This window comes from Rattus rattus, chromosome 6 (assembly GCF_011064425.1).
Source record: "Rattus rattus isolate New Zealand chromosome 6, Rrattus_CSIRO_v1, whole genome shotgun sequence".
In the NCBI taxonomy this organism is placed as follows: domain Eukaryota; kingdom Metazoa; phylum Chordata; class Mammalia; order Rodentia; family Muridae; genus Rattus; species Rattus rattus.
Window position 1 is genome coordinate 59904969 of NC_046159.1, and position 16959 is coordinate 59921927.

Sequence of the window (16959 nt, forward strand, 5' to 3'; positions counted from 1 at the left end):
AAGCCTGCTATGCGAATTTCTGGCTGATGAAAGTTTATCAAATCCCAGCACACAGGAGGTAGAAGGAATTACTTGAGATTCTGTTTTAAAAACAAAATCTGTTGAAAAACCAGGTCTCAGTTGGCTAGAAGTGGGAACACCTTGTTCTATAACATAGCGAAGCTCTTCCCACATCTGGAGGAGAAGCCTGGCTCTCTAGACCGCACAGGACAGAGGAAAACAGGAGCTGGGAACAAAGAGATGACTGGTTTCTAAGTTACTTTCTTTGGGAAGGTTGAAGCATAGGGGACATTGGTATCTGATCTGCTAAGGGAGGCATTGGCTCTTGGATCACCACCAGCTCCCTTTCCTATGAAGGTCAACCAGAAAATTTAGTTTCACCTCAGTAGCAAGTGATTTCTGATGCAGATTCCCCTTTGATTTGACAAACATTTCATCCACCCAGTTCAGTAGCTCAGGCCAAACCAATGACTTCCTAGGAATTTTACTTAAGATGTCTAAAATTGCCTTTGGTGATAAACCCACATCTCTCCAGGTAGAGAAGGGAAGAAAGATCCCTTTGTCTTTGTGTGTAAGCTTATTTTAATTTATGTGTTTGTGTGTGTTCTGGTGCTCTGAAAGGTCAAAAGAGGGTGACCATTTCCCTGGCACTGTTGGGACAGGCAGTTGTAAGTCACAGAAACAGAACTCAGTAGCACTCTTAGCCACTGAGTCATCTCTCCAGTGTTTAAAATTTTTATTATGCTTACAAGTGTGCCAGAAGAAGGTCCCGTGGAATAAATAGCAGGAAGTGTTTTTAACCCCACTGAGCCACGTCTCCAGCCCCACTCCCATCCCCATCCACACCTAGTGTTTGTTTTTAGGTAATTGGAGGTAGGTGGCATTTCTTGTATGTGTCTTTTCAATTGTCTTCAACTTGGAAACAGACCTTATGTGAGAGGCCCTTTGGGTGTTCTAATTTTATTCTGTACGAACATGGGTCCTGATTCTGCTCCCTTACTTCACAGTACCCCATCTTTCTTCTTTTTCTTATCACGCAGCTGAGTCCCTGGAACAAAGTGCTCATTTTAGAAATGTTTGCGGCCCGTTTGCCTGGTTTAGACTGAGACTGGCCACGTGCATTCTCTGCAAGCACCCGGTTTGGGGGACTGGAGAGGGCATTTGTGAAGAAGGATGCATCTTCAGGAGAGGCGGGAAAGGAAAGCTGAGGTGGGCCTCAACCTGCGCCTTGGATGTGGGCTTCTGGGACCAGAGTGGACCTCGTGGGATGGGGTGTGGGGTGGACACAGAGCGGCTCAGGGTTAGGTACACAAGGTCGGTGAGCCTGGAGAGCAAAGGCAATGGGTGGGGTGGATGGGCGTGCCCGTGAGCCCTGGGCGGGGCCTGGGCGGGGCAAAGGCGCGCAGACGCATAGAGCAGGGTCTGCTGGCGGACCCGCGGTCAGTTTGCAGCTGCGGGAGGCCATGGGGCGCTTCGCCGCTACGCTGGTGGGCTCGCTGTTCGGTCTGGGGCTGCTGCTGTGTGGTCTAGGCAGACTGGCGAGCGCCGAGCCCCGGGCCCCGCCGGAAAAGATCGGTAAGTGCGGGGGATGCAGAGGCGCGGAGATGCCTAGGTCGGTCTTCCCGCGACATGGTGGAGATGGGGTCCTGAGGACCCGGCCGTGTGCGCTCCCGAATATGGAGCAGTGCCGTGGGAGGCGTGTGCTAGTCAAGGACTCGGTATCCGTACAGCTCCAGCCTGGGAGGCCCTCGGCACTAGGAGCTAGACGCCCTCGGGAGCCCGCTTCTAGCTGTCCCTGGAGCTGAGTCTGTCTGTCCATAAGATTGACGCACGCAAACACTGCACAGGGACCAGTCTATCTCCCCCACCCCTAGATCCCCTCCCCCGAGAAGTGCTGGGACCGCCTCTCCGCACCTGCGCTCTGCTTACAAGGCTGCAACTGCTGCAGCTAACCAGAGAACCGGGTCTCTTCGTGGCTTTGGTTGCCTCGGGTTTTCATTCCTGGTGTCTGTCCCCATCTGAAGCTGTGTCTTTCAGGATCGTTCACGGTGTTGGGGCCATAGACAAAGAACAAAGCTGAGCGAAGATGGCGGCTACTTTATTTAAAATGCGTGCAGGGGGGGCCCATTCATACTTCCCCAGGAATTGGGCACAGGAGGTTGGGTCTGTGGGTCTTCCACAAAGACCTGTGAAGATCTTTGGGCATCTTTTGACCTACTGTCAGTTTGTAACTTCATCTATAGCGCCTGTCTACATTCAGGGAGTGTGTCTTTAGAGAGAACCCTGCCGTCAGGTTTCCCCAAGTTGTTAGCTTTAGTCTTGAGTAATGTCTATTATTGGTTAATGGCTTTTCAAAAACAAAAGTCACACTGCAGCGAGAGGGGAAACAAACGGTTCCTCTTTTCCTCTTTCCCCTACTATAGCAATAGTTGGTGCTGGAATCGGTGGTACTTCCTCGGCCTATTATCTTCGGAAGAAATTTGGGAAGGACGTGAAGATTGATGTGTTTGAAAGAGAAGAAGTTGGAGGCCGTTTGGCTACTTTGAAGGTGCAAGGTCATGACTACGAAGCAGGGGGTTCAGTCATTCACCCTCTAAATTTGCACATGAAGCGATTTGTCAAAGAGCTGGGTATGTGATTTCATAGCACTAAGCAGCTTTTTGTGTGACTGGCCGTAGGTGTTTTCCTAACACAGAGAATTGATGTGTTTCTGCCGTGTCTTCAACAGAGAAGTTGATGAAACGGTTTCTCTTGCTGTGGGGTTTAGCAGTTGGTCCCAGCTTACCTTTGAGCTACTCTCCTGTAATGAGACTCTAGCTATCTGTGTGGCATCAGCTCTCTGGAATTACAGCCATGGGGTGGAGTGAGGGTGGCTGTCGCTGTCAATTCTTTAAAAAAAATTTTTTTTTTAAATTTTAAAAAGTTATATTTTAAGCTGTTTATCTTGTATAACTGTGGGGTGGGGGTGTTGGTCTGAGTGCCACAGGGTGTATATGGAGGTCAGAGGGCAACTGATGCAGTCAGTTCTTCCCTTCTATCGTGTGGGTCTCAGGAATTGAACTCAGGTGGTCAGGCTTGGCAGCAATGCCATCTGGGGCTAAGCCATCTTGCTGGCTCCCTGTTGTTAGCTCTTAAAGCCTGGACTTTGGGTTAAGGAATCAGAGTGTTTTGAGCTAGCAGAAACCTTAACTTGTTCTGCTGCTGAAACAATGAGACCCGTGGTCTTCCAACACTTGGCTTGAAGTCATTCAAACAGGTTGCAGAGACATGTACTCACAGGGACACATGACCCTGCCAGCAGAAAAGCGGGGCATGTTCTGGGGAAGTCTGGCAGGCCTCTGCAAGCCTTCTCTTAGGGAATATTGTGTAACTCTGGCCTTTTTCCATTTACCTGAGTTTCCCAGTTTTGCAAAGTAAGGTCTGAGTAGGAATGGGATGCATCTTACTTCTCAGTTGCCCTTCTCAACCCTAGCAGAAGCTTCCTTCTCTGTGACTAAGACTAGTGGGTTTAATTTGTTCCGTGTACGTGATCTTCTGACCCATCTCCTACTGTGTCAGATTGTAGGCCGAGCAGTCAGTACTGTGTCCACTCTGTCCTAAAAATAGAACTCTAATGTGTCTCCTGAGACCTGGGAATGGGCCCTAAGTCCCTCAGTCCAGAAAGTCCTTGACAGGTCTCCCAAATTCCCTTTTCATTGGGCCAATGTATATAAATCACTGGCATACTCGCCCTCTAGTTTTGTCTTGGTTTGTATCATTTTAAGATTTATTTTTTAAGTTATGTATCTATGGGGGATGGGGAGAGGTATGCCCCTGCAAGAGTTACAGGTGGTCGTGAGCTGCCTGACATGGGTGCTTGGAACTGAACCCAGGTCCTCTGCAAGAGCAGCAAGGGCTCTTAACTGCTGGGCCATCTCTCGAGCCCCTTCCTCTGTTTTGGCAGGTCTCTCCAGTGTGCCCGCTTCAGGTGGCCTGGTGGGAGTGTACAATGGGAAGTCTCTAGTGTTTGAGGAGAGCAGCTGGTTTATAATCAACGTGATTAAGCTGGTGTGGCGCTATGGATTTCAGTCCCTGAGAATGCACATGTGGGTAGAAGACCTGCTCGACAAGTTCATGAGGTAACTCTCCAGCTTCTGTCGGGCCTGAGATCTGTCAGTCTGGGGAGCGTTAGAATGTTGGTTTCCTGCACCAGGTCTACCTAATCACCACCGGGTAAAGCAAAATGTTTTCACAGAAAACATACAGAGATCATCACTCCATTCGGGAGCTGAACATGTCGTCTGTGTTTGCCTCTTCATTGTACTTTGCAAGGGCTGAGATGTGGCTCCACGGTAGAACGCTTGCCTGCCATGCCTGACCGCCTCATTTAAGGCGTTAACTTTGTCTAGACTCTAATAGTGTCTGGCCACACTAAAGAGACATTGGCAAAGCATGATCCAGAAGTTGAGTTTGAACCACCACAAAAAAGCTCGAGTTCTCATGGCAGTAGGCTCCCGCCCGAGCCAGTGCTGTGGCTGCTTTCTGCACAAGTGGAAGATGGAGAGGTCCAGGTTTTAAGTGTGGAAGGCCACCCACCTAGAAAATGCTAAAGCTGGAGTTCCCACCCAGGCTGACTGGAGCCTCACTCTCAATGCCTGTCTCATGCTGGTGGATGAGATCATGAGCACAAAAGCTTAGAGGAAATGTAAGCTGAGGTGAAGCTTGCCCTGGGGTTTTGGTGTGCATGCATTTCTCTGTATATGGATACACACATTTCCCTCTGTGTATATGTGTGCACACAGGAGTCAACATGCAATGTTTTCCTCTATCACTTCTCTATCTTCTGTGTGTGTGTGTGTGTGTGTGTGTGTGTGTGTGCACGCACACAAGGGATTGAACTTAGGTCCCCAGACTTGCATAGCCAATACTGTTAGCCACTGAGCCATCTCCTAGAGTGAGGCCTTTTTGTAAAATTAAAGATTTTTTTTTTTAAATTTATGTGTATGTGTGTGAGCCCAGGTGTGTATATTTGCACAAGTATGTGCAGGAGCCCCCAGAGGCCAGAAGAGATCATCAGATCACCTAGAACAGAATTACAGGCCTTGTGAATCTCAGGCTGGCCAGCCTCCTGAATGCTGGAGTTAAAGGCATGGGCTACCTGGTATAGCCAGTTTTGGTTTTTCTTTATAATTTTGAGAGATTTATTTATTTTATGTGTATGAGTGGTTTGCCTGCATGTATGTATGTATGTATGTATGTATGTATGTATGTGTATATATATACACACACATCATGTGCATGACACCTTAGAGTTCAGAAGAGGGGGTGTGATCTTGTGGAGCTGGAGTTATGAATGGTTGTGAGCCACCATGTAGGTACTGGGAACCAAACCCTGGTTCTCCGGAAGAGCAGCAAGTGCCCTAACCACTGAGCCATCTCTCCAGAGTTTTTGTTGCTGTTATTTAAATTTTGTTTGTTTGTTTGTTTGTTTGTTTATTTATTTTGGCCAGTTTTCTTTATCTGCAATTAGAACAAAGGTTTATCTCTGAATTTGAGGCTAGCCTTGTGTATGTAGTGAGTTCCAGGCCAGCAAGTGCTGCATAGTGAGACTTTAATAAAAAGAAGTCATTTCTCACGCTGGGTCTGGTAGCACTGGCCTGTAATCCTGGATACTAAGGATGCTATTGTAAAGTGATGTGGGCAGCATTGAGGCCAAGGTCAGCGTGGACAGCTAGAAACAGGCTGGGGAGTCAGGTGTGGCTAATGCCTGTAACCACAGGGCTTGGGCATGGAGGGAGGAACATCATGAGTTCAAGGCTAGCCTCAGCTCACAGTGAGCTTGAGGTCTGTTAGCTGCTTGAGACTCTGTCAACACTCCCAATGAACCCCATGTCAGGAGTTGGGGAGCTTATCACGCTAGAGACACAACTGATCCCCAGTGCAACAAAAGTATTTTTTGGGCTAGAGAGAGATGGCTCAGTGGTTAAGAGTGGTTAAGACTGCTCTTCCAGAGGTCCTGAGTTCAATTCCCATCAATCACATGGTGGCTCACAACCCTCTGTAATGAGATCTGATACCTTTTCTGGTGTGTCTGAAGACAGCTACAGTGTATATAATAAATCTTTTTTAAAAAGTACTTTTTCAGGGGTTTCAGTCCCCAGCTCTGGAAAAAAAAAAAAAGAAAGAAAAAGTACTTTTTCTTTTTTAACTTTTATTTTAGTATTATTGTTTGTTGTATTTGATGGGAATGTGGGTACACTTGTGCCCAGCATTCATGTGGAGACCAGAGGGCAGCTTTGGCGAGTCTGCTCTCGTTCCACAATGGGCTTTGGGCCTTAAACTCATGCCATCAAGTTGTGAGGCAGAGCACTTTTTACTTGCTGAGCCATCTTGTCATCCCTGTTTCTTTCTTTTAATGTCAGATTAAGTATTCTAGACTTGGGAGAAATACTATTTTTGGTATTGATATTATAAGTAGAAAAAAAACCCAAAGACGAACTTTTTAGGGCTTGGGGGTAGTAAATAATTTTTATTTTAAAGAAATAAAACAGAGGCAGATGGGTCAGTTATTCGTTCACTAGTCTGGGTGTGAACCCTGTCCTCTATAATGGAGCTGAGAATGGCATGAGGAAAGACTTTAGGAAGATCCGCAAGCTTTTCTGCTGGTGGGAGAAGGCAGCTTTGTCACGGTTAACATGGAGGGTGATGTTTGGTAGTGGTAGGGATAGGCGGAGAAGATTGAGCCTGGTGCTGATAGAGTTCAAGAATGAAGAGTAAGAACTAGGCATATTCCTTGCATTAGCCCAGGCTGACCTTGACCTTTCTGTGTAGCTGAGGGTGACCATAAACTTCTGACTGTCCTATGTGCACGTCCTCCGAGTGCCGGGATTACTGGTGTGCACTGCCATGACCAGTTTTATGTAATGCTGGTCGGGGGAGGGAGGGTCAGTCCCAGGACTTTGTGTGAACTAGGTGGGTGCTCTGCCAGCTGAGCTATGTTCCCAAGACAAGCACGTCTCTTTGAAAATGTCCCACTGAGCATGCGTAAGAGCACAGATGTCTTGAGGTGGAAGGCAGGGAAGAGAGCGGAGGGCTGAGAATGATGAGATCGAGCTGTGCCTCCCCTGACTGGTAGGAGCTCATCAGAAGGAAACATGGAAGTCAGTTCATGATTTAAAAACAATTGAGTGTGCTTAGTCTGTATGTATATCCACGATCGCATGCATGCCTAGTGTCTGAAGAGGTCAGAAGGGGGGAAAAAGTTAGATGATTGTGAGCTGCCATGTGGGTGCTGGGAACAGAACCTAGTCCTAAATCAGGTGGTTGGTGGCGCAAACCTTTAATCCTAGCACTTGGGAGGCAGAGGCAGGCAGATCTAGTGTGAGGCTAGTCCAGTCTACAGATGTTCTAGAACATCCAGGGCTATACTGAGAAACTCTGTCTCCAAACGGAACAAAACCAGAACCCAAGCCCTCTGCAAGAGCAGTAAGTGCCATTCTTACTAAGTCCGAGCTGTATTTCTAGCCCTATAATAATGATAATGATAATAATAAATATTAATATTATAAGATAGAATTTCACTATGTATCCCAGGGAGGGTGTCCTACAATATGCAAAGCCTGGTATCTGTTTCATTCTTCTGCTCTGTTTGCAGCTCCATGTCCTGAGTGCGTTTAATGGCCCTTTCTCTTTTTTTGCAAGGATCTATCGTTACCAGTCCCATGACTATGCCTTCAGTAGCGTAGAAAAGTTGATGTACGCCATTGGAGGGGATGACTACGTCAGACTGCTCAACCAAACTCTCCGTGAAAACCTGAAGAAAGCAGGCTTCTCTGAGACGTTCCTCAACGAGATGATCGCTCCTGTCATGAAGGTCAATTTTGGCCAAAGCACTGACCTCAATGCCTTTGTGGGTAAGCCAGAACCGGAAGGAATCAGGGGTAACCATAGCTAAGGGACCTAGTCACTGGTGGGGAGTCTGGTTTCTTAGTGTCATTTTTACTGGCACAGTTTATTTCTATCTGTGAGTTGTTAGCAGTAGAGGGTCCTGTGCTTCTGTTAGTTTCAGTGGCTTTCACGAGAGAGAGCAAGACCTTTTCCCCTGAGGGTCAACTGACAGTGTCTGGCGGCATTTGGGGCAGAATATCTAAGTGGTCAGGAGAGGGCGCCTTACCTGACCAAGGCAGAATTAAAGCATGTTTTTGCTCTCTCCTAACAGGTGCAGTATCAATGACGGCTGCTGATTCCAACCTTTGGGCAGTGGAAGGTGGTAATAAAGTTGTTTGCTCAGGGCTCCTTCAGGCCTCTAACAGCAATCTTATATCTGGCTCTGTAATGTCAATAGAGAAGACAAGCACCAAGCAGACAGGTGAGGCTGTCTTTGATTCTTCCATTATTCCTGCAAAGAAAATAATAGCTCAAGGAGAAAAATATCACACGCAAACACACATGCTTTTTCCAAGACTTATTTCATGTGTATGGGTGTGTTTTGTTATATGTATGTGTATACAATATATGTAAAGGCATGAGTACCCCCAGAGGACAGAGGAGGGCATCAGATGCTTTGGAACTGAAGTTATAATGGTTTTGAACCACCATATAGATGCTGGAAATCAAACTTAGGACCTCTGCTAGAACATCCAGTGCTCTTAACCACTGAGCCATCTCTCTACTCCCCACACCCCCACCTTACCCCCACCTTTTCTTTCTTTCTTCCTTCCTTCCTTCCTTAAAGATTTTTTTTTTTTTTTTTCTATTTTTTTGAGCTGGGGACCGAACCCAGGGCCTTGCGTTTGCTAGGCAAGCGCTCTACCACTGAGCTAAATCCCCAGTCCTTTCCTTAAAGATTTATTTATTTCATGTATATGAGTACACAGTAGCTGTCTTCAGACACACCAGAAGAGGGTATCAGATCCCATTACAGATGGTTGTAAACCACCATGTGGTTGCTGGGAATTGAACTCAGGACCCTGGAAGAGCAGTCAGTGCTCTTTTTTTTTTTTTTAAAGATAGGACTTTTCTATCTAAAGTAGCTCTGGCTGTCCTGGAATTCACTATGTAGACCAGGTTGTCCTTGAACTCACAGAAATCCACCTGCCTCTGCTTCCCGAATGCTGGGATTAAAGTTGTTACCATCAAAATCAAACCAAACCCCAAAAACCTCACTTTTTGCATGGATAATGGGGATTTGAACTCAAGTCCCACAATTCTATAACTTCTAATAGCTTCTATTCAGTAAGAACTAAACATGGGACATTCCTTTGAGGATGAGGTTTTTTCCATATCCCATGAGCCATGGTCATGGCCGTTAGCACAGCTGGGAATATTTCTGCATGAGCAGTGTGGAGTTCCACTGTTCTGGAACTTTGTAAAAGATGCAAGGAGAAAAGATTTTCTGGCCTGGGGAAGGTGGCTCACTTCGTAAGAGCACTTGCTGCACAAACAAGAGGACCTGGGTTCAAATCTTTAGTACATATGCTTAAAAAGGGGCTAGATGTCTCTTGGGTTTGCCTGTAATCCCGGTACTGTAAAGAGTGTGGACAAATAATGCTGGGGCTTGCTGCTAACTACAGATTAATGAGAGACCCTGTCTCAAGGGAATAAGGCAAAAAGCAAGAGAACAGGACATCCATGTCTTCCTCTAGCCTTTGTGTGCATACCCAGATGTATACACATACATATATAGGTGTGCATATATACCTGTGTGCTCAACACACATACACACACACACACACACACACACACACATCATAGGCTGGGTGTGTATCTTAGATGGTAGAGCACTTTCCTAGCATGCATGAATGCATGAAGCCATGGGTTTGATCTCCAGCACCACAGAAATTAGGTGATGGTACAGACCTTATAATCCCAGTCCTCCAGAAATGTAGGCAGGAGAATCAGAAGTGGAAGGTTACCTTTGGCAATGTAGAGAGTCTGAAGGCAACCTGAGCAACATAAGACACTGTCTCAAAAACACAAGCAGGGTGGGGAAGCTGAGAGCCTTTTCAGTAAAGCGCTCGCCATGCAAGCATGGGAACTTGACTTTGATGCTAACACCCCTGTATACAAAGCAGGGCATTTTGGCAAGTGCTTGTAATTGCGGTGCTGGGGGGAGTAGAGGCAGGAGAATGCTTGGGGCTCACTGATAACCTTCTTAGCCTAATTAGTGAGCTATAGTCAGTGATAAACAAGATGGGAGGTTGGAGAGATGACTCAGTGGTTAAGAGCACTTGTTAAAACCTAAGTTCAGTTTTCAGGACCCTCATGGCAGCTCACAGTGCCCTGTAATCAGTTCCAGAGGATCTGACACTCTTCTGGCCTCCACAGGCACCAGGCATGTACTTGGTACTACAGAGACATACATGTGGGCAAACATTCCTATACATAAAATAACAACAACAACAATAACAACAACAATGATAATAATAATACAAATCCTTTTTTATGATTTACCTTATTTATATGAGTAGCTGTCCTCAGACACACCAGAAGAGGGCATCAGATCTCACTCACTACAGATGGTTGTGAGCCACCATGTGGATGCTGGGAGTTGAACTCAGGACCTCGGGAAGAGCAAACAGCACTCTTAACTTCTGAGCCATCTCTCCAGACCAAATAAATAAATCTTTAAAAAAAAGAAAGAGAGAGAGAAAGACAGAACCCAAGATGGACAACTCCTGGGGGCGTTGACACTTGAGGCTAGCCTCTGGCCTCCAAATACAAACACACACTTGTACACGTACACAAAGAAAACCAAAAATGCTACAGAATTATTTGTAGGAGGCCTGAAATTGAGTGTTAGAAGCACTAAGAAACCCCTTCTTTTTCATGCCCTCTAGGAACCCCCACGAAGATGTATGAAGTGGTTTATAAAACAGGATCTGAGATCCATTCTGACTTCTATGACATTGTCCTTGTGGCTGCCCCATTGAACCGGAAGATGTCCAACATAACCTTCCGAAATTTTGATCCCCCCATCGAGGAATTCAATGACCCATATCAACAGCTCGTGACAACTCTCATCAAAGGAGAGCTCAATTCTACCCTCTTCAGCTCCAGGCACAAGGATCAGTTCGGCCTATCCTCGATTCTTGTCACTGATGACTCAGATATGTTTATCAACAGCCTGTCCATTGTGGCCTCTGTAAGTCATAAGGAGGGTCCCCCACCGGCAGTGGATGGCATGCATGTGTGGAAGACCTTCTCCAAGGACATTCTCACCAAAGAACAAATCTCAAAGCTCTTCCTATCCTACGATTATGCCGTGCGGAAGCCGTGGCTGTCCTACCCTTACTACAATCCTCCTCAGAAGTGTCCCTCCATTATCCTCCATGACCGGCTCTATTACCTCAATGGCATCGAGTTTGCTGCCAGCTGCATGGAGATGAGTGCCATCGCCGGCTACAACGCAGCGCTCCTTGCCTACCACCGTTGGAACGGCAATGAGGACATGATCGATCAGGACGACCTGTATGAAAAGCTTAAGACGGAACTGTAATTGAGCACTGCCCCTCCCCAGAGCACCCTGCTCTCCAAGGACTGAGTCAACAGAGTCTTCCCCAGCGCCTCTCTTGTGGGTCCTGAAGCGTCCCTGTTCCTCGGAGAACTCGGTGTTCAGTCAGAATGTCTTCGAGCTTTGGTTTTGGGGGAGGTGCAGGATTGAACCTGAGGCCCTGTGCATGCTGGGCAAGTGCTCTGCTACTGAGCTGAGCTATACACCTCGCCCTCATCCGTGGTTTTTGGTTTTTTTTTTTTTTTTTTCAGACTGGGTCTCACTAAGTTGTCCAGGTGGAATCCTCCTGCCTCAGCCTCCAAAGGGCCTGGAATTACATGCCCTCCATATTAGGCCTGGTTGTTAACCGTTTGAAGAAACATTTGAGTGTTTCCCAGGCTTGTCCAGTTTTAAGAGTCACCTGGAACTTGATAGACTTGTCAGCCTGGGTTTGCTTAGGTTGTAATCTTTCTCTCTCTTCTTCTTCGGGGGCAGTTAACAACTAGATCTTAGTCTGCACCCTAGGCTGGAATTCATTATTAAGCCCAGGTTGGTCTTTAAATCACAGAAATCCTCCTGTCTCAGCCTCCTATGGACTGGATACAGGTGTTTCCCATTTCCTGGCAGTTTACACTTTTTTGATGTAAATGTTCTCAAGCCTAAAGTCAGACTTTAAGAATGTGACTTTTTGATTGCTTCTGTCTTGGTTTTATCAGGGATAGACTCAGAGATAAAGAAAGAGATATCCTGTGGTTGGGAACCAAATATGAGCTATTAAATCCAAGAAACTGGCATTGTAATACGAGGCCCTCATGGGAGGAAGTCTGTGTCTTTTCACACTAAACCCAGGACCCTGAGTATACCAGACAAAAGCTCTACCACTGAGCTACATTGCCAGCCCCAGGAGCTCCAGGACCGACATCCAGAGAATGGGATTTCCGAGCTTGAGGATGGTGTCTTGGCTCTATAGCTTTGTCAAATTCAAGTTCCTCGTATGCAGCCAAGGGTGAGCAAGTCCTGGGTGACAGGGTTAAACCATCTATAGAGAGCTTCGAGTGCCTTAAAAGTGCTAAGCAACACAAATCATGACCACAGCAGACTCGTGCCAGAGGTGACTGACTGGCTGCTCAGTGGCTACTCAGCTGTGGTCTCCATGGGAACGAGCACTAGAACAGAAGCAGCCTGCGTGAGGCCAGAGCAGTAGGCCTTAGAACCAGGTCTTCATGGCCACTTGAGTTCAGAGGGAGTCGCACCAGACGGTGGGCATGTGCAGTGAGGGGCCTTTGCTGCAATCTTAAGACAGTGGCTCTCAGTGGTGGCTGCACATTCGAATCAGGTTTCTCATACGTAGACAAGCTCAAGAAAGCTAATGTTTCTTCCACTGTTCAGAGGTCACCAGTGACTGTCATAGCCACTAGTATTAAGAGAAAAAAAGTAATTTTGCCTGCTTTGGTGGTACATGCCTGTTCTCTGTATTTTTGTGACAAAGCAAGAAGGTCAAGAGTTCAAGACCAGCCTGGGCTGTGGCAACACCTATCTCAAGGAATAAAAACCAACTCTCTTCACCAGATTATAACATTGCTTCAATAAAGTGGTCTTAAAAAACCCCGATTCTTAAAAATTATTTTTCCCTGCTATAACTGTGGGGATTAATGTGTGGAGAAAGCAGCCATGATATATTTGATATAGTGACAAATTAAATTCATAGTTTAATCAAAAGGTTGGCTTTTTTTCTAGTTCATTCAGAGACATTTGTATTTTTTTCCTGTTGTGGTGTTAATGAATGTGGTTTGTCAAAAATGTAACACTTGTGGATTTGGTACAGTGGCTGTTCATGTGAGGGGTGTATGTTTCATGACCCCCAGTGGGCACCTGGAACTGGGAAGCAGTGAGCCCCACAATGTTCTATTTTCCATGTGTACAATAGACCTGTGATAAAGTCTTAATTTATAAATTTGGCACAGTAAGAGACTAACAACAATAATTATAAAATAATTATAAAATAGAAGAATTGTAACAAATTGCGATGGGAGTCGATTAAAATTTACAACTTATCTCTGGTCTTTTATTTTGGCGGGGCCTCTCACTGCGTAGCGTTGGCTGGCCTCAAAGTCATAGACTCAGCCTGCTCGGCCTTCTGTGTTCTGGGATTAAATGTTATGTGTCCTCACACCTACCAGCTCTTCCTGGTATTTTCCACTGAGCACTTTCTGCTCAGCAAAAAGCAACCACACCTCTGCGAGGGCTGCTCAGATGCAGGGACGTACTAGATAACTGAATTTCTAATATTCGTGGACTTGATTTGCAATGGGATATATTTAGGCTTGTAATTGAAAAGTTTGCTGGTGGGCCTGAGAGTTGTCTCAGTGGTCTAGAGCTGCAGGCAAAGTACACATTCGTGTAAATTTAAAAAATTAAGAAAACTCTTTAGCCAGGTGTGGTACCTTTAAACCCAGCGCTTGAGAGACAGAGGCAGACAAATCTCTTAAATTCAGGTAATTCAGAGGCAGGTGGATCTCTGTGAGTACAAGGCTAGCCAGGACAACACACGGAGACCTTGTCTAAAATAATAGTAGTAGTAATAATAATAAATAAGTACTTTAAGTGTGAGCCCCTGTTTCAAAAAAAAATAAATAAAAAATTCTATCTATCTCAGACCAAAAAAAGTAACCTACTGGTGTTGGGGATTTAGCTCAGTGGTAGAGCGCTTGCCTAGCAAGCGCAAGGCCCTGGGTTCGGTCCCTAGCTCCGGAAAAAAAAAAAAAAGAACCAAAAAAAAAAAAAAAAAAAAGGAGGTAGAAATACCGGGGAAATTCACAAGTTAGCCCTCCGGAGGAAGAGGAGTTCTCTCAGAACAGTTTGGTGGGTTTTGTCTTTCTTAAAAATGTTTACTTATTATTTTATGTGTATATGTTTTTGTCTGCACCATGTGGGTCCTGCTGCCTGCTCCCCACAGAGGCGGGAAAAGGGTTTCAGGTCACCCGGAACTTGAGTTATAGGTGATTGTGAGCCACCATCTTCGTGCTGAGAACCAAACCTGAATCCTCTGGAGGAGCAGCCACTGCTCTTTACCAGTGAGCCACCTCTCCAAGCTCTTTTTATCTTTTTCACCACACCTTACTTTACAGTATTGGAGTTCAGGAATCACCACTCAGCCAAACAAACGCTGATCTCAGATAAGCAAGAAGAGCTTACTGAACGCACATCATAATACTGGACATCCAGGAGCATAGAAAGGACTGCAGGGGGCCTAATTACAGTACAGTCTGCTCTCCGGGCAGGCTTTTTATAGGAAAAACCAGGTTCAGAAGTTTAAAGGGCAAGGGGAGAAGCAGCTGACTTACAGTATTATCAGCTAAACTTTAAGCTGATTGGTTCTGAGTAAGGTAAGGGGGTTGGATGGGTGGGGAACAGGGGAACTTCAGAACATTGAGATAACAGAGCTTGAGTATTACAGCCATAATTTTGAGGCTTATTAATAGCATTCTTCAATGTCAGCCACAAACACCACAGTGAGCTCACACATAGTAGGTGCAGGGAGGGCTCTGACTCTAGCCATTTTAGACATAACAGTTCATACTGACCTTTGATTTGGTGGGTCCTATGTAAAGCTCTGTGGAATTTCTTAAGATTAGCAAACCTCATACAGAACACTGAGAACATACAGAACAAAACAGGTGTGTGGTCAGCATGTCCTTGAGCCGTCACTTCTCTGTGTCAGTGACTGACAGGCATGTTACAGCAGCAATATGAAATAACTGACAGGCGTGGAACAAAATGGCTACAGATATTTTAGGGGGTCAACCCATAACAAGTATCAGGTCTTTTTTGAGCTTGTCCATGTAGGAACTTGGCCATGGGTCAATAGGAGTTAGACTCTGAATGTTTGTTATAAACATCCCAAGTCACTGGGGTCAGGCTCGAACCAGTGGTCTGAGAGTTACAGTGTGAGAATGTTTGCCTGACTCTCATCCCGTTCTTCCCCACGCTAGTCCCTGACATATCAGCATCCAAGTCTGACAAGGGATGAAACTAATGTGGGGCTTCTGAACAGAGGCATGGAGGGGCCCTGGTCAGCCTTAGTGATCTGCCATAGAGTGTGGAACTAAAAGGCATAGGAGGCTCCCTAGGCATTTTGTAGTGAGGAGAGTTATCATGAGAGATCGAAGGCTAGACTATGATGAAGGCTGAGAGGTCCTGGGTGGCAGGAAGCAGGCTTGGTGCTGTTGTCGACAGGTGACATCCCTGAGACAGCACCATCTGGAACCCAATGACCTGTGGTCCTGGAAGATTCCAGAAGGGTAAGTAGGAGAAGGCTGGACAGAAGTGTGCTGTTGAGCAGACCCCAGAGAGGTGATAACTAAGAAATCCAGCCGTATGGCTGATTTATAGGAACCATTTCTCAGAGGCTCTCCCTTAAGTCAGATGTCTGTCCTTTTGGGCTTCTAGTTGCATCTGTATGTCCAAAATTGACTGGCATAGACACAGCAGTCTTCTGCCAGAACCAACCAGGAACCTCTTGTAACCCTGTAAGTATGTCCAAGACATAGTGGTTTTGAAGCACCATTGAGGCAGAAGGAGCCTGATCCTGAAGGGCCTAACCTTTCCCAGTGGTTCTCAACCTTTCCCAGTACATGACCTTTCAATACAATTCTTTATGTTGTGGCGACCCCCAACCATAAAATTATTTTTTGTTGCTACTTTATAATGTAATTTTGCTACTGTTATAAATCACGATGTAAGTATCTGATAAGTAGGATATCTGGTATGACCCCTGTGAAAGGGTCATTTGATCTCCAGAGGGGTTGTGACCCACAGGTTGAGAACCACTAGCCTAAAGGGTCATTGAGTTACAGTCTAGTTCCATGGCTAATTTGACTGAAAAGTTATGGCAAGCATAGGAAAAAAAACCTGTGTCCACTCGTCAATTGTCTTAAGATTTCAGTAGAGTTGGAGAGAATGCTCAGGAGTTAAGAGACTGGCGGCTTTCCCAGGAGACCCAGGCTTGATTTCCAGCAACCCATGATGGCTCACGACAATCTGTACAGGTTTCAGGGGATCCAGTGTAGGCCTAGGCATGCATGTAGTACACATATGTACACGCAGGCAAAAATACCTATATACATAAAAAACGCATTACATAAAAAGACAAGGCATGGTGCATATGCTTTTAATCCCAGCACTCAGGAAGCAGAGACAGGTGGATCTCTTTGAGTTCTAGGCTGGGTACAGCCACATAATGAATCCTGTCTCAGAAACAAACAAAGCAAAACAACATAAAACAGAAATGACCTCACATCCAGCATCTGATGTATTTTCTCCAGCATAACATTTTTACTGATTATTTGGGAATTTCACACCATGTACCCATCACACTCACTTCCCTGTCCTCCCAGGTCTACCCTACCCTAACCCTGTGACCTCCCCTCAAAAATAAAGGAGGAGAAGGAGGCAGAGAAGAGGAGGAGGAGGAGGAGGAGGAGGAAGAA

The 16959-nt window shown here is 46.0% G+C and overlaps 1 protein-coding gene across 1 annotated transcript; it reads left to right on the forward strand.

Annotated features, from left to right (window-relative positions):
• Nucleotides 1-1404: 1404 nt before the first annotated feature.
• On the forward strand, nucleotides 1405-13524 carry Pcyox1 (prenylcysteine oxidase 1). Its single transcript, XM_032906169.1, has 6 exons — nucleotides 1405-1575; nucleotides 2424-2630; nucleotides 3944-4118; nucleotides 7681-7892; nucleotides 8198-8347; nucleotides 10818-13524. Exons 1-6 carry the CDS (start codon nucleotides 1464-1466, stop codon nucleotides 11474-11476), a joined length of 1515 nt encoding a protein of 504 aa, XP_032762060.1. The 5' UTR covers nucleotides 1405-1463; the 3' UTR covers nucleotides 11477-13524.
• Nucleotides 13525-16959: the final 3435 nt, after the last annotated feature.